General features: G+C 39.1%; 2 protein-coding genes across 8 annotated transcripts in view; both read left to right on the top strand.

Moving 5' to 3' along the window:
- RNF111 (ring finger protein 111) overlaps nucleotides 1-13,573 on the top strand; it is a 43,832-nt gene extending 30,259 nt beyond the window's left edge. For 3 of the 7 annotated variants that reach the window (XM_030281031.4, XM_030281033.4, XM_030281032.4), the window contains exons 9-14: nucleotides 2,084-2,209; nucleotides 2,847-2,973; nucleotides 10,306-10,398; nucleotides 11,327-11,422; nucleotides 12,265-12,392; nucleotides 12,915-13,573. In XM_030281031.4, the coding sequence (XP_030136891.1) occupies nucleotides 2,084-2,209; nucleotides 2,847-2,973; nucleotides 10,306-10,398; nucleotides 11,327-11,422; nucleotides 12,265-12,392; nucleotides 12,915-13,032 (688 nt within the window). In that variant the 3' untranslated portion in view covers nucleotides 13,033-13,573. The remainder of the gene's footprint in view (nucleotides 1-2,083; nucleotides 2,210-2,846; nucleotides 2,974-10,305; nucleotides 10,399-11,326; nucleotides 11,423-12,264; nucleotides 12,393-12,914) is intronic. The other 4 variants (XM_030281035.4, XM_030281034.4, XM_030281036.4 and 1 more) reach the window with 3 other exon arrangements.
- A 2,734-nt stretch (nucleotides 13,574-16,307) lies between these two features.
- CCNB2 (cyclin B2) lies at nucleotides 16,308-21,156 on the top strand. Its single transcript, XM_030281038.4, has 9 exons — nucleotides 16,308-16,463; nucleotides 17,297-17,425; nucleotides 17,502-17,627; nucleotides 18,010-18,180; nucleotides 18,251-18,409; nucleotides 18,727-18,963; nucleotides 19,761-19,901; nucleotides 20,465-20,575; nucleotides 20,891-21,156. The coding sequence occupies exons 1-9, from the start codon at nucleotides 16,434-16,436 to the stop codon at nucleotides 20,990-20,992; spliced, it is 1,206 nt and encodes a 401-aa protein (XP_030136898.4). The 5' UTR covers nucleotides 16,308-16,433; the 3' UTR covers nucleotides 20,993-21,156.
- The last annotated feature ends 928 nt before the right edge of the window (nucleotides 21,157-22,084 follow it).

Here is a 22,084-nt window from a genome sequence, read left to right as displayed (position 1 = left end):
ATCCACGGATTAGCTGAATTTGTTTTAATTCTGCAGGTAATGTGTTTAAATATCTAAGATAATTTAACGAATGAGCTCTCTAGTTGTTGCTCCTAACTTTGTTATACCAATTTGACTCCTAACTAACTTGAAACTCATTTAGAAGTTAATGCTTAAAGAGGATTCTGCTTTAACTGCAGCTTTTGAGGCAGTTTCCAGGTTAAGTATCTATAGGCAGTAACTGCCCACAAATGGCACATGACAGAGAAGCCAGTGGCTGTGAGACAGCAAAGTAGCATTTTAGGAAAAAATGTTATCAGATCTGGACAATTTCCAGTAGTTTGGGGATTAGGGTTATGAATATTGGCAATTCTGCAGCTTAGTGAATTTGTATAGAAATATGAACATGTATGGGAAATTGTAGGCAAATGTTGATAGTACATTCTTCCTTGACATTCTCTCTGAAGTCACCAGTCTTTGATCAGACAGTGCCAGTTTGCTCAGTGATATTTCTCTTTGTATAGTTTGGTTAGTAACTGTATGGAATTGTTCTTCCCTTGGTCTTTTTTTTTACCCCTCTAATTCGCATTCAAATTATGTGCAAAATCAGTCTTATTGTTGTCTTGGCCCAGCCTCCTAGAAATCAGATTGTACTTTGACAAGCAGAAACTGGGGTATATTGCTCTGTTACTGAATATAGACTTGAGGCTGCCAGCAGGCTTGCAGTTCCTTCAGTTCTGTGCCCTGTAATCTTGAAGTGTTCTTAATGCTGTTTCATCCTTCATTTCTACAAATAACCTAAGGAATAATAGTCCATTTCATATCCTTCCTATCCAACAATATAGTATCTTTTCAGGATTGGAAGTAAAGAATGGTTAGAGACCTCTTCTCACTGTTATGTATCAAGGTGCTGTGTATCTGTATAACAAATGGTCTTTCTGTTTATTTTTTGTCTAATTATGCACCCATAAAGATTGTGGGATGGCCAGACTAGGAGTTTCACATTTATACATGCTTTCTATAATTTAAAGATGTTTCTTTTAGATTAAGACTTGGTTTAGGGAAAATTAGTCTGCATGATGTGGTTTCATGAAACGATGGAAATTGTTTTGCTGTGTTTGGTTTTGTTTGGTTTTTTAAATTAAATTGTATTATTCCCGATTTTTTCCCCATAATTACTTGATAAACTGAAAGGAGGTGAGACTACAAGTATGTTCTGCTGATAGATCTGTTCCCATGTTAGTCTGTACCACTGCAAAAAATGAACAGTTCTCACATAATTTATGCAAACTTGACAGATTTCTCTGCAGAGGTGTCACTTTACAGTGGTTAGAATAGTTTGCTGTTAAGTACATTTTTGCCTCTCTAGCTGTGAAAATTTACAAAAAGTCTGGTCTGCTTTGTCAGGTAGTGTAAGGTGGTACTAAACCTGGAGAATATATACTGCTTTTGTTATAATCCAGGTTTTTAGGTTGAATAATAAACCATCTTTTCTGTAATGAAAACAATGGAAAAACTCCTAATCCATTTCTTTCTGTGGGAAAATAGGTAAAGTGGGAAGCGGAAAAGTAAGAGAAATCAATCAGCAGGAATTAAGTGGTTTTTTCAAATCCATAGTTGTTCTGTACCAGCTGGCATGGATAAAAACTGTGTGCCCTGTTTACCTGAGCTATGAGGCAAACATGTTTCAAGAATAATGTTCTCTGATTAGTATCTTAGGTTTCCACTAATTACTCTTGCTAGTATAGTTTTACTAGAATAATCTTCAGCAGAGCTGTGAATGACACTGAATCTGAGCATGGCTGTCATGTGGCTCTCCCTTTCCTACCTGCCCTTTGAGGTTAGGATTAAACGCTTTCTCAGGCTCTGTAGTCATGACTGCCAAGTGAAGGTCAGGTCACTGTAGCTGAAGCTGGTTTGGTTTTGAATATGAAACCTATGTTTAAATTAATTGGTAACTTATATCTAAAGTAGAAATTAAAATACTGCATGGCGAGTTTCTTATTTTAAAGGCACTCGGTCTGTAACATTTTGGTTATGGGTGTTGGTTTCTTCATACTAAAAAGTATGTGAAATTAATTCTGGCTGTTCTTTGTCGTTATAGACGTGCTCATGAGCGGCCTCCTCCACATCCTCACAGAATGCATCCGAATTATGGTCATGGGCATCACATCCATGTGCCTCAGACTATGTCTTCCCATCCTCGACAAGCTCCGGAGAGATCTGCCTGGTGAGCAGTCAGACACTGTTTGAGCCCTTGGGACTCTGGACAGGAGACCATAATGTGCTGATCACAGAGCTGATAATGCTGGCTGTTGTTTTAAAAGCTGCTGCGTGCACCTGTAGTTTAAAGTTTGTAGATGTTGATATGGCTTTGGAGTACTCAATATCTTAAATACATTTGTAGTGGTTTTTAGGGTTTTGTAGTACAAACTAGTATCTTTTCTCCCCTCTTTGAACTTATTTACAATTGCATCAGGCCCACTTATGAAGCATGCACTTATGTTCCACAATATATTAATTATTTTTAAAGATATTTTTGGCCATTAGTGAAGCGGTGCATGCATGACAACTGCTGTTCCCACAGCATGTGCTGCAGGGAAGTCTCCACATGGATAATACTACTGGGCTCAGTAAACGTGGAGTTGTCTAGATTATTTTCATACTAAATCTTCCCAGATGTTTTACGAATAACTTTTATTTATGATAGGAAGATAGTTCAGCAAAGTTTAAATATGGCTAAAAAAAAAAAATTAATGAAACTGTTGTTGTAGCTGTACTATGTTGTAGGCTCTCCAAAGCAGTGGGATTGTACCTAGGAGTCAAGCTGTTCCTTTACTGTAATGCCACTTTCATTTATGTGACAGGGAACTGGGAATTGAAGCTGGTGTGACTGCAGCTACTTACCCTCCAGGGCCCCTGCATCCTCACTTGGCCCACTACCATGCACCTCCTCGACTGCATCACTTGCAAATAGGGGCTCTTCCTCTAATGGTAAGGAGATAGCTTATGGAAAATTATGATCATTGGTCATTTTGATTTTGTTTGTAAGGAAAATGGATGTGTGTACATTGCTGCAAAGTGCTTAACTGAAAATATTTCACTGTCTGTCCATGTGCTACTCCCAGCAAGGGAGGCCCATTGTGTAGTAAGAGAAGACAGTATAGGGACATCTACATTTCTAACTTCAGCTCTTGTAAAATGAAATATACTTGAATTAAATTGTCACTTGCATTGCAATGCATTGACCCTCTGCATCTGATTTTTAAAGTTTAGATTGAGTTTTGGAATGTTAAAAGTACCAACTTTCCACCCAATGCATGAGAATTAGCACTGATTCTTTCTTTTTAAGGTGTGTATACACACCACTAGAATTCCATCTAGAGATTTGATTGTTTTCAAATAATATTTATTATTCATCAACCTAGTTCTGTGTGATCAAGTATATAATTTTGTATCATGAAGTGTTATAATCTGCAGGAAATGTGGCAGTAAGGTCACACACCTTTTTTAATGTTCTGTAGAACATTAAAAAATGTTCTACAGAACATTTTTTTTAATGTTCTGTAGAAAACCAAAACAAACCGGCATATTTTTACTCTCGTTACAGAACATTATTTTTAAAAGAATGCTTATAGGTTTAGTTGAATTTTTAAAAAAATTTGTTTAATGAAAATTCACAGAGAAACACATTTAGTTTGAGTATATTTAGTGTTTCTGTGTGGTCAAGCAAGAATCTTTAATCCTCTTAAAGCTAGTTAATCTAATCAAAATTGTGAGTTCATCTGTAAATGAATGCTTAAATTATAATGAAAAAAGCCCTGCAAGTTTCATCCTTTCAAAATTCCTCTGTTAGTAGCCTGAATTGACATTTGGGGCCTGAACTGTAGCTTTACAACCAAACTGTAGTAACTCTCTCCAGCCTGGTCTTGCATTGCTTGTTCTTCACTCTTTAACTACCAGATGTGATCCTTAAGTACCTTCCTGATAAATGAGGATTGGTCATTCCTGGGTGCTGCTGACATACTTAGGACAGACTTTCTAAAGCAGTCTGTAGAATTTGCTATTGTAGTGTAGCCAGTGAGATTTTTAATGCATAACCTTCTCCTATGCATCATCTCTTCAATTTAAGTTTTTCTGCATTCTTCAGTTAGGTGTCTGCTTTTTCAAGTGGATGAAAGATGGCTTTACACTCTTGTATTTATTTAATGTGTTGTACTGTAACAGATAACATCAGTTGCTTTAGACTCCCTCCTAATAGTTAAGGGAACTGTAATTGTGTTAGGAGGCAACAAGTTAAATCTGTGCCTGTTTTAGCTCATTTTTTATCAGGGCTAATAAGTAATCTGTGGGATTTACTTCAATTATCACTGTGAAGTTTCTAGAAATTTAGGAGTTCAGATGATCCTTATATTACATTGTGGTGAGAAACTTTTAATTCTATTTTAATTTTAATTGGGGTATTTCTACAGCTAAAATGTTACATGAGCAAATAGTTGGGACTCCATGTTTCATCTTTTTAGCTGTAGAGGAGAAGAAAGCTATTATAGAGGATATTCAGAAGTATTTCCTGAGTGATAAAATATTTTAGCAATTTATGCCCTTCTGTTTGGCTACTGCAGTTTCTAATTGGTAAAAGTGGCAGATGAAATAAGGATCTTTAAGTCTACAGAAATTTGTGCAAGTGTTTGTGTAGGGATATTTGATCCTTATAACAGTAGTTAATGAGGGGCTGAGTGAAACTGAAGTTTGTGTTTTGAGGCCTTGTTCACAGTGCACTGACAGCATGTTTGATCATGAGCAGGGTGCTCTAAGCAGCACTTGCTCGAGTGTTTGGGATCTGGTTGAACCTTGCTGTGCTCAGATCAAGCGCTGTGGCTTTGAAGTTGTGTAGTCTTTGACTAATTTAAAGTGTGTTCACACACTAGAATAACAAGAAGGCAGGTTAGAGCTCTGCTAGAAGTTATATATACAATGAGTTCAAAGCATTACAAATGCCTTTTGATTCTACCCCTTCTATAGCAATAAAGTCACCGGTTTTGTTTGCATGTATGTGAGGGTACAGCAGATCTGTCAGCAAAACTTATTTTGAATAGAGAGCAAGTAGTCAGTCAAGTTTTTCATCAACAAACTTGACTGAATTTTAAACAAAAGTGGTGTTTTAGGCAACAGATTGTTTGCACCTGCCACCTGTTTTTTTTCTTTGTAACTTTAGGAATGGGATGGAGGAGGAGAGGCTGAACTGTGATTAGAGTCGTTGATGTTCTAAGGAGTACTTTCGTCTTCAAGTACAGAGGGTACTAAATAGAGATTTCATGAGTCACATTTTCTGATGCAGATAGCATAAACTGTTCTTTTTTTGAAAGGGAATTGTCTTTTAAAGTAACTGATCTAGTCACTCAACTAAGAATTTCATTAGTATTGAATCCACTTTGTGAAATAGCTTGCAGCACAATTGGCAGTGTGCCTTTTTTACGTGGAGTACTGAAACCCCTTCCAAAGGACAAAATGGATTATTTGAGCTTTAATGACATTAGTACTCTCTATCAGTTTCTGACTTTAATTAGATGCAGATAACCAAATCTTCATCTACTCAGTGCTGGAATGCAGACTGCAGTTTTAATCCTCAGGGAGACAAAATGATCAAGATATGTGGGGGAAGATAATCAGTGTTCAGCAGCCTTGACAGTCCAAATAGAGGATTGGGGAAACAATCTCCTTTTCTACAAGTCTGGTTGAAGAGATTTCTACCTGTTTAAGTGTTGTTTCAGTAGGAGTCCTAGATTAAAAGCAGTTAGGAAGAGTTTTCTTCATGTGTATTTATCCAAAGGCCAGGCTGCTTCCCTCCTTGATTTAATGTAATTACTTTGTGACCATGGCTTAGACTTTGTGTTTGTTACTGTTTTAAGGCCATGTATGTGCTGAGGAAAGAGCTGTTGAATGAAATCCCTTTTAGACAAATACCCATTCTGCTGACTGATCATTTTTAGAGAGACTCAAGATCAGTGCATGGCATAACTCATGGAACATTGGAACTGATGGATGCAGGACACAAAGGCTTTTTATGTGTTTGTCTGTTCTTCTCTGATACCAGTGTTTGTTGTTAGGTGCCACTTCTATTTCTGTTTACTCTGGGTTTCTTTGGCTATTCCTTTGGCACTGTTAATGAAAGGCTTTCTGACTTGGGGTTCTAGCACTGTTTACCACATCAGAGTAGGCAGGATGGCAGTTCCTGTAATGTATTGTGGGGTATAGTGTCCCAGATTTTGACTCCAGCTTCTTCTGCCCTTATGAATTATGTCCTGTTAAATGTGAATTTCAGGAGTGAGGAGTGGTGTAGTTTGCTAGGTATGGTTAATAATTACCTCTGGAGTTGATGCAAGACTTGAGAAGACTCCCTAATTTATCTGGGAACCTGTAGCTTCTTGGTCTGAGGGAGATCTTTGGATCATATTTTAAGAAAAGAAAAAAAACCCAAACAAACTAAAAAAACCAACCCAAAACAACAACAAAACCCCCAAACAAACCCCAAGCAAACCTCAAGTTTCTTATGGTACCTTAATCTCTCTCAGGTGTTTCACATCTAGTTTTCAATGTGCTGTTCTCCCTTTTTCTTCTGTTGGAGAGCCTTACTGTTTTGTCCCTTTACTTGTGGGTTGATGCAATGTTTGAGGCTGTCTTTACACTTAGTTGTGAAAATCATTGGGGATTTGGAGATGTAAGCCAGTAGGTCCCAGCACATCATGGTAGTTGTGTGCTGGTCAGAATAATATTGCTCAGAGTGTAGTCATACAGGTGTTGCAGCTCTAAGAGATGCAGGTGTTCTGTACCCCAAAAGCCAACAAGTTTCTGTATAATACCTGAACACTTAAGGCTATAACTTGATGTAGTAAGAGTAGTTCAAGATGAACTTCAGGTTTGAAACAGCCTTGATTAACTGCATCAAATAGAATTGCATTTTTAAGAAAAAGCTTCTAGGTTTTTTCTTAATACAAACATGACTTACTGTTTTTGATTTTTTGTAAAATAAATGCTATTGAAGAACACTCATTTTATATTCCCCTAAGACACAGGTACCACTGGGTTTTGTCTATGCAGCAGATGGCACTTCATTGGGTTCCTTCACCCAATGATTTTCTATGAAAATTGCAGCTTTTCCCTGTATGTATTTGGCTTAAGACATTAAATGATGAACTTTACTTTTTTTTTTTTTGTGTATTGATAGTAGCCAAGCAGTTACTTAACTGAAAAGGCTCACCCTGGGGATTTGTTCTAATACATATGGAATCATACTTCATGGAACCATGGAGGCTGGGGTGGACAGGATTAGAAGTACCCTGCAGGGCAGGAATCTTTCCACTGACTGGCAACTAAAAAGCAGAAAGACCCTGTGAAGATAGGGGGTATTTAAAGCAGAGAGTAAGTAGCAAGAAAGAAAGCCTTCCCTGCAGGTCAGATGTTTCAAACTGTTGAGAATGTTTTTGCTGTAAATGGTTCAGGCTTAGCCTTGAATTACTGTAGTTACTGCAGATTTTTGTGGTCATGGAAAGTATTGATAGAAAGTGCAAAACAATAAACAAATGATACTTCTGCAGTTCCTGGCAGACTTGTGTTGGAATTTACAGGTCCAGAATATATTGCTTTAAAGTATATATTTTAATTTGACTGTATCCAAAAGAATATATACAATCATTTAGTGCAGATTGGCATTGTCTTTAAGTGCTTACATTCTTCATTAACTTTAACATTTTCCTTTTTCTTATGTCCTGTGTGAAAGCTTAGTGAAAACTCACTTCTGCTTGTGTGTGAAGCTCTTCAAGAGAGCTGAAATCTTTTTGCGTTTGAAGCTTGGTAGGAACTGTCAAAGGAATTTTTAGTAAGACTGTTCTTGGGTATTATTGATAGTTCTCTGTTGCAAATCTTTTCTCCATCTTGTAGTCACAAATGTACTTAGTTAAAATTTTGCTGTTTTAGCAGACTCCTTATTCTGCAGGTATAAAAGAACTGTTTGGTTTTTTTTGTTGTTGTTGTTCTTAGAAGTGTTTTTTTCAGAGTAGCATTTTACCTGACCAGAAATGTGAGCTGTGCTCTCAGGGTATTTTATAAAGAGCCTGTACATAATGTATGTTCAGGTAATTTTGCAGACGTGTTATGCCATCCCCATCAGGATAATGTGAAGGCCCATTTATTAGCATGAAAATATATTATCCCACACAACATTTCTGATGTCTTGAGTTCAGCAGTTTGTTGTGGTAGGTAATCTGAACATTTTTTGGTTTTGTATTGTTAAAATGAATTCTGATATGTTTCTTAGTCTCCAGTAGCAGAATTTGTTTGCTATAGAAGACCTATCCAGGTGCATGTCACTGCAGTTGGTAAACTGCTGAGGCAATTGGAACTGTAATTATGGAATTACAGCAATACATCTGTGACTTTGCACCTCTTGTAATTATCTGCACTATCACAGATGCATTGTTTTCCGAAACACTGAATTCAAATCCTGGTCAATAAAAAACCAAGCATTGAGTATCACTTCTGAGACTTAGGTTACTTTTTGTCAGGAGTTCCCTTCCTCTGAGTGGTGGCCATTGATTGCCAATGTTAAAATAGGCGATAAAATTTCCCAAATGATGTCAGACAGGTCTATGCCTAGTGAAAACCTGGCACAGTAAGTATGTTCATAGTGTGAGTGAATGGCCTAGTTCTTTAAATGCATTTTCTGTAGCTGGAAGCTGAAGTAGAATTACACACTTAAATGCAGAATTAATCATAAATCAGTGATTATCTGAGACATATTTCTTACAAATCAGCATATTTTTAATCTGCTCCCCTAAAATTCTGTAGTTATAGCCACAGTTTATATTGTTAAACAGTAAGACCTTTGATACAAACAGATACTACTTACATGGAGTGTTTCAATATGCACATGAATATGCATCTTCAGTTTCTATTATTCTGGTTTGTTAAAATTTAAGACCAGTATTGCGACTGTATTTATGGCAGATGTTGGCACTATGTTGTCATTTAACAAGCACTATGTAAACTGCTCTAAAGTAATCAGATTCTCCCTTTCTTTTCCGGAAAAAAAAAAAATGATTTAGGGCAGAGGAATCTTGCCTATCCCTGTCAGCTTTAGTTACAAGACTGGATTTGAAAACTGTAGAAAGGCAGCTTATTGGTCTCTTGTTTGATGTGGGTAGCTTTGTCTAGGTCTGTGCTTTTTCACAATGCATTCATTGAGTTGTACACCTTTATGTGTATTAAACTTGAAAGTGTCTGATAGAAAGAAAAAGAGCAACATGTGAATATGTGACTTCATGAATAGTATCTGGGATATCTGTTTTGTGGGCAGCCTCATGAGGTGAATGTTGAGCTGTCATATACAGCATCAGAGACATTATCAGCTGATAGCACAGAAAGGAGGATGGTACCCAAGTATTTCCAAGTGAATTGCTGCTTATAGTCTTCCTGTTGGTGTGCTGTGGGATTAAGTAAACCAAATCTGCTGATCATTTTGTGGTTTTTTAACCTGTTTATTAAATATTGCTATTGGAATGTTCCTGACAAAAAGTCAGTACCATTATTCATTCATCTTGCTGTGGTGAATGCAGCAGCCCTACAGTGGAAGTGGTCCCTGCTATATTAACTATCCTTCAGCTCTGCTCTATGAGAAGTGCTAGTGCTTGAAGGGCCTGTGGAATATAGCACTGGACACTGGTCTTTTGTTTACTGCTTATATCTCTTACTGTGCAAGGAGGTTTAGTGGATGCTTGAATAAAGAGTGTATGTAGTGTTAACTGTGACTTTAGATGTGAGTTTTGAGTGTTAGTTTTTATAGGCCTCTAAATTTCAAGTGTGTTTGAAGATGTTCAGTTCTTTAGAGTCAGATGAGAGTATCTGCTGCTCTTTCCAGACTGAGTTTTTTAGCCTTGTTTCTTCTGTGGTACTAAAAGCTTATATTTGAGAATGTGTAGCGAGTCCTTTTCCTAAATTCATTTGTAGCTGCTAGGTGTTCTGTTTACAAAAACAGGTGCTATTTATGGTGGTTATATAAAATAGGTTGAGATTTTGAGACTTGGGAATTGTAATATGGATGTGGAGAGATTACAGGAGAGGATCTAGTCTCACTTCTGTTTTGCTTCTGGTTATGTTTAGATGTGTCAGAGTGGTGTTTGTGTTGTGCTGTCAGTTGGAATTGTATGCTCAGGCTGAGGAGTATAAAAAGTGATTCAATGAAAGCAAAAGGCACTTAAATTTTTCAAAGTGAACAGTAAAATACTGAAACTGTTCTGAATAGGTTTAACTTAACGTCTGCTGTTTGACTAGGTACCAGACATGGCGGGCTACCCTCACATCCGTTACATTTCATCGGGATTGGATGGAACATCATTCAGAGGCCCTTTCAGGGGCAATTTTGAGGTTTGTAATAGAATAAAACTAGATATATGTCAAAATGTGTCCTGAGGGAATATGGGGAGGGTGTATGATAGAGCTAGTTCTATGTTTTGACAGAAAAGAATCGTAAAGAAAATACCCTTTACTTACAGAGTGCCCTTACCATTGTGGAGTGGGACAAAAGCATATTGAAAAGTTGGCCAGGAAAAGGTGCCCTGGACAATGCAGGTTAGGTGGCAATGGCCTGACAGTACATCTTGCTCTGCCCACCAGCCATCAGTGGGACTGAGTAGTCCCAGGACGTTCTGGGAGAAGGCAGGGCTGTCTCTGAGTAACTGTGCCAGGATCCTCCAAGTGAGGCTGAAACTTGGCTATGCTAACAGTGCTGTCCTGTTGTATAGTGCAGGAATTGAAATGGAGTGAAGGAAAAAACCAGGAGAACATAACAGGTATCAGATGCAGAGAGTTAATGACCTAGTCCACTGAAAACCTCTACAGTGACATCTCATGGTTCTAATAAACTCATTGCTGGAGAAGAATAAATTAGTCATTGTATTTCAACTTAAACAGCTTTTTTCTTTCTCTTCAAAGCCTTAATGACTGTTAGAAAGCAAATATTTACATAGCATGTTTTAATTGCTTTTTCCTCATTAGACACAGAGGTATGTGTAAACATACTGGTAGTCATTCCTAGCTGACAAAGACTCTTTTTTTTGTAGTAAAATAGTATTTCCCTAGAACTTAAAATACCAGGTTGTGTTGTGTGGGTTTTTCTACAGAAGCCCATCACTTTTCCCACACAACATACTCTTTTTGGCTTTGCCTGTATTTAATTAAGTCAGGAAATAAGAGTTTCATTCTAAGAATGAAAATGGGTTAGAATAAAATTAATACTTCCTCAATATAGTTGAAATAATAGTTTTTAAACTGTTCATTCCTTCATGATTTTTAGGAGCTGATTCATTTGGAGGAACGACTAGGCAATGTTAATCGTGGAGCAACACAGGGAACTATAGAAAGATGCACATATCCCCATAAATACAAAAAGGTGAGGATTTCTCAATTTGTGGCCTGTCTGTAATATTTCTTTGAACTTGTAATAATGTTAACGGTTAGTTTACGTCTGCAGAAATGTCAGCTTCAAAGAGGGCATGTTTTCTGTATCTTGAAATTTCAAGGATTGTAAACAAAGCTTGTAGTGCCACTTGTTTCACAAGGAAAATTTAAAATTAGTTCCTTAGATAAAGAGCTTCTGTAATGTGATAAACAGGAGCGGTTTGATATGATTAACTTGTCCAGTAGTTATGAGTAGCCTTGTGAGTAGTGAAATTGCTGATAGTAGCAAATAACAGACTTCAGTGATAGCTCACAAACTAAAGCATTATGTTTGCAGAAAACAGTTGACAGTGCTTACCTGCTTGGTATATATCAGTTTAAACTTTATTGTAAACACATGGGGAAGGCTGGAACACCAGGAGGTTTTGGACTGGGGTACATTTTCATAAATGAGGGTGTTTCTCAGTTGGAGTTCAGGCTATGATAAGATACAATTCCATCCACATGACACTGTTCTTTCATACTTGATAAATAGGCACTAGGTTGAAAGGATTTTTGTTTGCCTCTATATTAATGAAATTAATATATTTAAACATAGACAAAATATAAAAAGACTGCTTGCAGCACTATGAAATTAATATTCTAGTAGACTTTGTAATTATCAGTAGTTAAATCTGAAATGTCCTGGGTTTTGCTCCAAGTGCTGGTTTTTTATTCATTTTGATTCAAATACATTTTAATAAATAATACATTGTTTTCAAAGAAATATATGTTGAATATGTATCAAAAACAGATTTTACTCAGTTTGTCAATAATGTCATCTCTACTAACAAGGTAACAACTGATTGGTTCTCACAGAGGAAACTGCACTGCAAGCAAGATGGGGAGGAAGGAACAGAAGAAGACACAGAGGAAAAGTGCACCATCTGTTTGTCTATATTGGAGGAAGGTGAAGATGTCAGGTAAATAACACTGAATATCAGAATATAATGTTGATGTTCTGGCTCTGGCACCATACTTGAATCTGCTGCACTGCTTTGCAGTACTGCTTAGGTTAACAGTTACAGTTAACTACTGTCACTGGACTAAGGCAGTCAAACAAGTTGCAGTTGAAAATACACATTGTTCAGTCTGTACTGTCATTAGGTAAAGTGTGGGTTATTCTGTCACAGTCTTCCATAGCTTGACTGCCTGTTATAGCATGAGCCCAAGCTGATGTCCTGAATTAATCAGGACTGTCAGTGTTTCTGGAGTAATGCTACTTAAACTCCAACAGGTTTAAATCAGTCTAATTGACTTCATTGCCCATATCCATTTCTTTTTGGAACTGGACAGAATGCACGTGCAACTGGAAAGGCTATGAAACCTGTGGGAAGACAGAAAGAACAGACCTCAGTAGCAAAGCCCACGTTGTGTTTTTTCCATTGGGTTTGTTGATATGGAAATGCTTTATTAACAATAATGTTTTTGTGTTCTGATGACAGGCGCCTTCCATGTATGCACCTTTTCCACCAAGTTTGTGTAGATCAGTGGTTGATTACTAACAAGAAGTGCCCCATTTGCAGAGTGGACATTGAGGCTCAGCTGCCCAGTGAAAGTTGACACTGCTTTCCAGAACTCTTGTCCTCCCTCTCACTCCCTCTCATCCTTCCTGGTACTGCAGTCAACCAAAGATGGCATGACTTACCTGCGCAGATTTGGAAGCATTGAACCCAGAGTGCTGGCTCTGCTATATGGTACAACTAATGCTAGACCTACAGTTTATGTAGAAGACAGTTGAGTTTCAGTGTATTTATAAATTTGTTTTGTTTTACATTTTTTTCCTTTAAATTCATTACTGTATTTTTGCATGGTTCCTTGTATTGCATTTGTTTGCACATGTTATGGGCTTTGTGACCCCAAACTTGCAGGCGAGATTAGCTGCTTTAGTAAGTAGAATTGTGTGGTCTCTTTTTTGGTTTGTTTTATGTAGTATCAAGCTTTGAAAGTATGATTTCACTCATTACTAACCTTGAATTCCTTAATTTAATCGATCATATATATTTTAGTTTAAATGTATAAAGATCATCTAGAAAAGGATAATATTATGTATTGAGACATTCCTTAATTAGGAAAAAATGGCTGCTGTATATTTACAAGATCAGTTATGAGTCAAATAACATCCTTAATACTGGGAACAGACTATGAATTATATTCAGTTTGACTGATACATATAGCATACTCATCACCAGAGTTTTTGTCTGATCAGATTTTTGTGTTTGTTTTTAAAATTTCAGCACAATGCAGATATATTTGAATGTCAATATTAAACATTTAGACTGCTGTTCAGATTGTATTTATCGTTTTCTTCTATGTCTAGAAATTTGAATTCCTAACTTAAATATATGCTGCTGTGAAACAGCTCTTAGTGAACACTAAATGTTGATTTCAGTTAGCTGGATTGTAGATACTTGCAGACTGAAAGAATTATTAGGGATATGGAAAAAGAGCTTAGAATCTGTTTGGTCTTCTGCTAACTTAAGTTGAAGTATCTGCGCACATTGAGGGTTGGTTTTTTGGTTTTTTTTTTTTTTGCTATGTTTTTTTATTTTTTATTTGTTTGGGTTTTGTTGGTTTGTGTTTTTTTAATATAAAACCATTCAATAAGGACTTAAAGCTGCAGGGTTTTTGTTTGGGTTTATATACATGAATTCATAGAATTTCTAAGGATTCCAGGCTTGCCTTGGGATTTTTATTAGATTTAAAGTTAATAAAGTTAGCTAAATTCACTTGTCTCTTGTTTTTATTTTTCATTAGTAGGTTGAAAGCTTGTAAATTCCTGTAGAAACTGAGACACAAATTATGTGGTTCCCTAGTTTTTGCCTTGATCATAGATTCCCTCTTTATAAATTACCAACAGTCCATCACTGATTGAAATATTTTCTATAGTTAAGATTTGCTGCATAATATAGTATATAGAATTAAGTTATAATGTACTAACATTTTGCCTTTGAAGGAGGTTTTAATCCATATCAGGATTCAAGTTGCTCATCAACATTCTTTCACATCTAATATAGTTTATTTAATTGTGCTCAACATTGCAAAATGCAAATGTGCAAAAGCATTGAGACAGTATTACTGTCACTTTGGAAAAGATGTTCCTTGGGGATCATATATGAACATGTCAATTAGCTTGCATTAAGCCACCTGCTTTGTAAGTGGAGTGAATAATAAATACTTTCAGTTTCTCATCTTTGTCTTTAACAATCAGATTATATGTAAAATGGTTTACAGTAAACCTAGAAGATAAACTCTTATGTTTACACTAAAAAATCCATTTATGAATATTACCTTATCAAATTTGATGCCTGTTTCTGTATGGTTAAAGCTGCTTCCCTTTTATTTTATTTTTTTTACCTGTTAGTAGTAGCATTTGCGAGTACAGTGTCTATTGCTGGCAACAAACTTCACACCTCTGGCACTGAGGCTTTAAACAGAGAGAAATTTTATTCCAGCATGTGTGATAAATGGACCTTTTCAAGCTTAATTGCCTTGCTGAAAACTGAACTTAAAACCACTTTGCGCTTGTATGGGGGATATGGGAGAGAGGCAACACGATTGGACTGCTTCAAAACCTGACTTGGGCTTATGCTAAAGCTTCTTGAACATTCTGGCTGTAGGAAACTGAAAGTGACTGCAGAGTTGAAGCTGCATTAATCTGTTAATTGCTAAGAGTGAATAAAAGTAACTGGAAGGACTGAACAAACACTTTGTGTTTTCCAGTGACTGTTGAAAAGAAGTTAATTGACCACTAATGCTTGATGACTGATGATATATTAATTTCTAAAAGTCTCCAAGAAGGTACTTGAGAGATGTGGGGGAAAAAAAACCCCAGGGCCTCTGAAGTAACTGAGACCCTGACATGTGATAGACTCTATTTTGGCTTCCTTACAGGACAGAGAAGCACACGTTTGGGGGGGATGTTTTTTCTTTTTAAGGAAATATTTTATGGGTCTAATTTGAGTGCCTGGTACTAGAGGTATTTTAGTGATCCATTAATTGATTTGTTATATAATAGCTACTGATACTGTCTTGCTTTTAAATGTATGCATACCATTGTAATGTGATGCTGAACACTTAGGTATTTGTCAGGAATCACAGTGTTCTGATCTTAATGCTATTGCAGGGGCTAAAAAGCTGCAGCTTACTTCTGTTCCAGAAGGTTGTGACTTAACCATAGTTTAAGGGAAGGAAAAGGAATAGGCTTTCCATTTTGAAAATTTCCACCACTTACTGTGCTTTATATGCTTAGATGCATTGCCTTAAGTTTTCTGCAGCATCTTTAAAGGATAAGATTCTCAACAGTATGCATCAAATTACTTTTCATATAAAATTCCATTGTCAAAAGAAATCCTTTTGTATGCAATAAATAAAATGTTAGACTGGTATCATTCAAAATCTGTTTCTTTTGCAATTTTTTTCCCCTTCCCTTGTCTTGCTCTTGAAGTCTTGATCCATAAACATTTTTGTTTACACGTATTACTGCAGGTACTGCCTAAGAAAAAACTCTTAGTGAAGGATCAGCATTTAGCTGAATTATCCCGCTAAATGGAGTTATCTGGAGCCTTGGAACTCAGTGCTAATTGTAAGAGACTGGTGGAGAATTGCGAGTCGGCTTTTCTGTCGGTTTCGATAAGTACCGGTATTGCTGAAGTTCCCGAATCTCGGTTATTGAAGCTCGTGCTGCCTGTTGGGCTCCTCCCGCCGTGTTCGGGAGCGGCCGGAGCCGAACCGCCCCGGGCTCGGGCCCCGGGAGCCGGAAGCGGCTGCGGCCGTTTCCTGCTGGGGCGGGGCCTGTGCAGGCGGACCAATCGGACGCGTGCATTGTACGAAGTTGTCCAATAGTAGAGCAGGACAGGGTTTAAAGGGAGCGGCGGCAGCGTGCGGCAGCGGGCGCCGGTTTGGCAGGAGAGCGGAGCGGGTCTGTGCGGAGCGGCGGCAGCGGCCCCCTCGTGTCCGTGCCCATGGCGCTGCCGGTGACGCGTCGTGCCCCTGTGAGTACCGCCACGGGCGGCAGCCGGGCCGGGGGGGGCGGCAGGGGAGCGGCGGGGGCGAGAGAGAGGGGCCGGCGGTGGCCGAGGGGCTCCGGCGCTGTTTTCCCTCAGGCGGCGCGGGGGCCGCGGGCCGGCCGGGGAGGGTGAGGGTGAGGGTGGGGGCGGCTCTCGGCCCGGCCGGGCCCGCGGCTCTGAGGCGGGGGGGCGGCTGTGCCGAGCCGCGGCCCAGCGGGGGGAGGGGGCCCCCTTGGATGCTGTGGGCGCTGCTCCCGCCCGGGCCTGGCCTTGGCCACCCGCGCCTCCCCCGGGAACGGGGAATGTGGGAGTGGGAAACTAAAGCTGCCTTAGGGGGAGGGGAAGGCGGGGACTGCAGCAGCCTCTCTTCTGTGGTAATTGTCTAATGGTTTAAACTGAACTCCACGAAAAAATTGAATCCTAGTGGTTTAATTGCTGTGCATAACAAAGACTATTAGTTTTTGCGAGTGTAGCACAGCTTTTGAATTCATATGGCATATATGTAACAAGGCATTTGCTTTGTGCATCCTCTGGAGGGCGCTGCTGGAGTTACAAAGTGTAAGTACGATAGCGTTAAACAGCAGGTGAGCACTCTGACTTTAATGGGTGCACTGCCTAGTTTTGCAGCATCGTTGGGAAGTACAGCACTCTGAACCTAGAGAGGAACCTTCTTCCTCTGAATATATGTGACCGGCTAGGAAGTAAAAGCGAGTTGAGTAATGCATAGTAGGTACAGTGGTGGTAAGTCTATAATGGAGTCAGGCATTTGAAAGTTGTTGGTCTCTGACTCTTAAACTTTTGCAATTTTATCATTTTAGATCACTAGAGGGATGGAGAATGCTGTGTCTGACCTTCGAACTAAAGCAAAAACTCAAGTGACTGGCAAAAGGGCTGCTTTAGAAGAAATAGGAAATAAAGTTACAACAAGAGGAACACATGTATCTAAGGTAAAGGAACATTTGAAATCTCTGTATAGGGAGAAGTTGGCTTGCTGCTCTGTGCTAATAATTGTTCTCACTACAGAAAACAGAATGTCCCAAAGCATCTATAAAGCCTGTGAAAGGACCTAGCAAGATGACAAATGGAATTGTACTGCCTAAAGCTCCAGCTGCTGTAAATCAAGCAAACAAAGAAACTGATGTTCCAAAGGTAGGAATTGATGATACTGTTCTGATTTTTAATTTGATTTGCAACTTTGAGCTCTACCTTCACAATACTTTATCTGTGGCTGTATCTCATTCTCCTGCTGAAGAAACAAAGTCTCTGTACTGAGGTTTTGGTTTAATGCATGTTGTACTTAAAGGCTGATGTTCAAGTGGCAGAATGAGCTGTTAAAAGTACTGGATGAAGTTTCTGCTTTAGCTGGCAATTACTAGATCTGTGTTTGCGTTATGGCAGTGAAAACATGCTGCAGTAGAGCCCGAGCTTCCATCTAAAGAAGCTGCATGAGTGCCGGGTGAAACATGGAAACAAAAGAGCAGTGAAACAGTAGATCCGTAAGATGTGTTAACAGATATGATTTGTTCCTTAGGTTCTGTCTCCTGTCCCTATGGATGTATCAATGCAAGAGGAGGATTTGTGCCAAGCCTTCTCTGATGTGTTGCTCAACAACGTAGAGGACATTGATGCAGAGGACTGGGAGAACCCCCAGCTGTGTAGTGACTACGTAAAAGACATCTACCTGTACCTGCGGGAGCTCGAGGTAGGACGGGCGCCCAGGGCTGCCCTGGAGCCCCAGGGGGTGCCTGGCGCTGACCCCGCTCTCCCCGCAGCTGCAGCAGTCGGTCCGCCCGCACTACCTGGACGGGAGGACGATCAACGGGCGCATGCGCGCCATCCTGGTGGACTGGCTCGTCCAGGTGCACTCGCGGTTCCGCCTCCTGCAGGAGACGCTCTACATGTGCGTGGCCATCATGGATCGCTTCTTGCAGGTGAGATCTCCTTCAAGTCATGCTCAGTAATTACTCAGTGAATATCTCTGTAAAGGACTTCAGGATTTAACTTTTCTTTAGAAATCTAACAATCGACAAAATCTGCTCTGTGTGTACGAGCTGTTACAGTGCAGCATCTTAACTCAGAGGCTGCTGCCTTCTTTGAGCCTGTTGCTATACAGACACCTTTGACTAAAGTGAAAATCTCATTGATAGGAATGAACATTGTCATGCTGGTATTCTAAATTGATAAATATGAATCTGATTATCTAGAGTTTGACACTTCAGGGCCTGCATTTTAAATGTCTCTATTGCAGAGTCATCCAGTACCTCGCAAGAAGCTTCAGCTGGTGGGAGTAACAGCGCTGCTTGTAGCTTCAAAATATGAAGAGATAATGTCTCCTGATGTAGCAGACTTTGTTTACATTACTGACAATGCCTACACTAGTAATGAAATTAGAGAAATGGAAATGATTATTCTTAAAGAATTAAACTTTGACCTGGGGCGACCTCTTCCAATCCACTTCTTAAGAAGAGCATCAAAAGCTGGGGAGGTGGGTACTTGTCCTCATTATCTAGCACTTTCCTGTATTGGTAAAGCCTATAAGGATTGCTTCTGGTGTTTTTATCATGTGACCTACCTCCTCCAGCTTAAATGCTGGATGAAGCAATGTTCAGCTCTGAAACTCCACCGTGTGGTGGAACACGACAATGTCACTGTGGCAGCCAGTAGTATTTCACATTTCTATTTACTGTTGCTCGTGTTCAGCTTTAGTGGCAGTTATTTTACTGTTAAACTAAGAACCCTTGGTTTTAATCTTTTTAATCCTGGTGATCAGGATGCTTCTTAGAAAAACACTACCAGTGTTGCAGTTCTTTGTAATGTCTGGTTACAAATATTGTATTATTTAAGAATGAAAAGATAAGCTTTCTCTTTGACCCAATCCTTTCTTTCTCCACCTCAGTAATTATATTCAAGTGACTATCTGCTCTTGAGGTTGGCTTCAATTACCTCTGCAGACCACTGGGTAACTCAAATAAGTTTCTCCTAAGTCATTTTACAGCTCCCCTGCCATAGTTGGGATTACAGAAGGAGCATTAGTGTCCCTAGCTGGGCACAGCAGTACCTGATACTGCAGTTTTCTGTTAAAATCCCTCACTTGACTTTGTGCCTAAATTCCAAATGGCTGCTGGTCTTGATTTTGAGAGTAATGTCTGTTAGAAAGGATGGTCCCTAAACTGTTGTAAAGATTTTACTATTTTTGTTTTGTTCTTGAACACAATAAGCAATTCTGAGTGATAATGCTAAACTGAAGTGAAACTGTGGATTAACAAGCTCTCAACCTGCTAGGCTGACGCCAAGCAACACACTCTAGCAAAATACCTGATGGAGCTGACACTGATAGACTATGACATGGTTCACCACCGGCCTTCAGAGATTGCAGCTGCTGCACTGTGCCTGTCTCAGAAGATCCTGGGACATAACAAATGGGTGAGCATTTTAATCAAACTTCTTCTTGTTCTTCACTCAATGGAATTGAACCAATAGAAAAGTACTTTAAAAATTGTGTTTAGTTGGTGACAGTGCTGGTGCTGGAATGATGGTTGGACTGCCTGATGCATAGTGGCAGGTAAAAAAAGGAATCTGCCAGTAAAAACTCACAATTATTTTCTGTGTGAATACTGGGGTACAAAAGGATTTTTGTCGTGAAAGCATTGAGTTATTGAAGGCTGCACTGTGAATAGAAGTAGATTTTCATAATTCTTGCAGTACATATAGCATAATCAAGTTGTGGACCATGAGTAGTGAGTTGTAATTCAGCTGGCAGTTGCTTTTTTATCTTCTGTTCAGTCTAGAAGCATGGTCTTTGAAATTGATGTGTCCAGACTTCTGCACATCAGGTTACTCTGGATCTGTCATTTAAACTGACAGCTACAGTTTCCAGCACTTGAGGCTTAGCTGTGAAGCTTGGGTTGTTTGTTGCCTGAAGTGGTTGTGCCTCAAGCAGCAACTCTCCCTTCACAAATCTCAAGTTTGTTACCATTCTGCTGCAGGGAACGAAACAGCAGTACTACACTGGCTATGCAGAAGACAGTCTTGTGATGACCATGAAACATATGGCCAAGAATGTAATCAAAGTAAATGAGAAGTTAACAAAATACACTGTAAGTATAACTACTTTAATCCTTTCTCTAATGTTTTGAAAAAAGTTTGCTGCATGTTGTAGTTCCTTAGGTAAATACTCTGTATGTTATCTTAAAGCACAAGTTGTTCTGACAAGCCTATAAGAGACTGTTGTATTAATGGTAACAGAAAGTCCTTTTAGACAAATTGTGCTCTTGTTACTTTGGAAACTGGTTCAGTGCCAGCCTTGTATGTTCACTCATTTTTCAAGCAGGCAGGCAAACTGACCCAAAATTACCTGCTTGAGCATCAACAGTGTATGCTTTAACCTTTTCTCTCTGTTCTCTGCTCTGCAGGCTATCAAGAACAAGTATGCAAGCAGCAAACTACTGACCATCAGCACCATCCCTCAGCTGAACAGTGAGATCATCAAGGATCTGGGTGCATCGCTCCTGTGAAGCCCTCAGCAGCCAGGGCCTGATGGGGTGTGCACTTTGTGCACAGCTTTTGTACATAGCATTCCAGCCTCCCACAGACAGTTCCGACTAACACAGAAGGTGACATTTTAAATTTGCTTTGTAATACAGCTTTCTATCTAAAAATAAAACTCCTTTCTTTTAAATATTGAGAGTGTGACTCTTTAAGGTACAACCTACACATGTGCAATCTAATGTCCAAGTTGGACATTTGACTAAGTAGGTGATTGCTACAATTTACTGTTAAATGGGCTTGATTATTCTCTGTGGTTGTTTCCAGAGAGACTCTCCAAGCTTTATATATTGCATTATATTGATTATTTCACTCTTCAGATAAAGAGGAGGCAGACAGGGGTTTTTTTTGTTGTACCTTAAAGAACACTAAATCTGTACTTTATTTCAGTGCCTTGTTTCAAGAAAGTATACTGGAATTTAGTTCTTTTTTTGTAGTTAGCCATCTTCAAATTTGGGGAAAGATGCAGGCTATCTTTAATGGGTATTAACCTTGTAAACTTTGTGTTTCTCTGTGTGCTTATGAAAAGGGAGCTGAGGTGGAAAAATTGGAAGTCTCCTGTAAAAAAACCTCCTGAAAAGAACCCCCTTAGGTTTTTCATTACCTGTTTGCTTGCCCACATCTTTCTTTCCCCCCTGCTTCTCCAATAAACCTCTGTACCTGGGATTATATAGAGTCAAACCGAGCATAAGGCAGTTCTTCTTGTCACTTCCTTGACACTTTGTGTGCTTTTGTCTTTGTTTGTTATCTAAGTGTCAGTATCTGTATGCTCAGGGAGTACAAGCATGTAAGAAATGCAACTTTTCTGCCCCAATACCTCATGTATGTCTATTTGTTAAATTAATGTTGTATAATTAATGTTAAATTACACTTTTTGATAGTCTCCAGGTTATACTGAAGTCAGTACTTCCCTTCCATGCCTAGCTAGTCCATGATTGCTCAGCATCTCTTCATGAGTGTGCCTGGCTCTGATGCAGAAGGCAAGAACCCAACACTAGAGAACTGCCCTAGACCACCCAGTGCTCCCCTGTGGGAAGGACGGTGAAGCCACTGGGCTTTCT

The sequence above is a fragment of the Taeniopygia guttata genome, chromosome 10, assembly GCF_048771995.1.
Source record: "Taeniopygia guttata chromosome 10, bTaeGut7.mat, whole genome shotgun sequence".
In the NCBI taxonomy this organism is placed as follows: Eukaryota; Metazoa; Chordata; class Aves; order Passeriformes; family Estrildidae; genus Taeniopygia; species Taeniopygia guttata.
This window is presented reverse-complemented; position numbering and strand designations above follow the sequence as displayed.

Bases quoted from the DNA above. Each gene is read 5' to 3' on its own strand.
- CCNB2 (XM_030281038.4), top strand. From the start codon at position 16,434: ATGGCGCTGCCGGTGACGCGTCGTGCCCCT. The intron at 18,410-18,726 runs GTGAGATCTCCT...TCTCTATTGCAG, and splicing joins TCATGGATCGCTTCTTGCAG to AGTCATCCAGTACCTCGCAA. The intron at 19,902-20,464 runs GTGAGCATTTTA...ATTCTGCTGCAG, and splicing joins TCCTGGGACATAACAAATGG to GGAACGAAACAGCAGTACTA.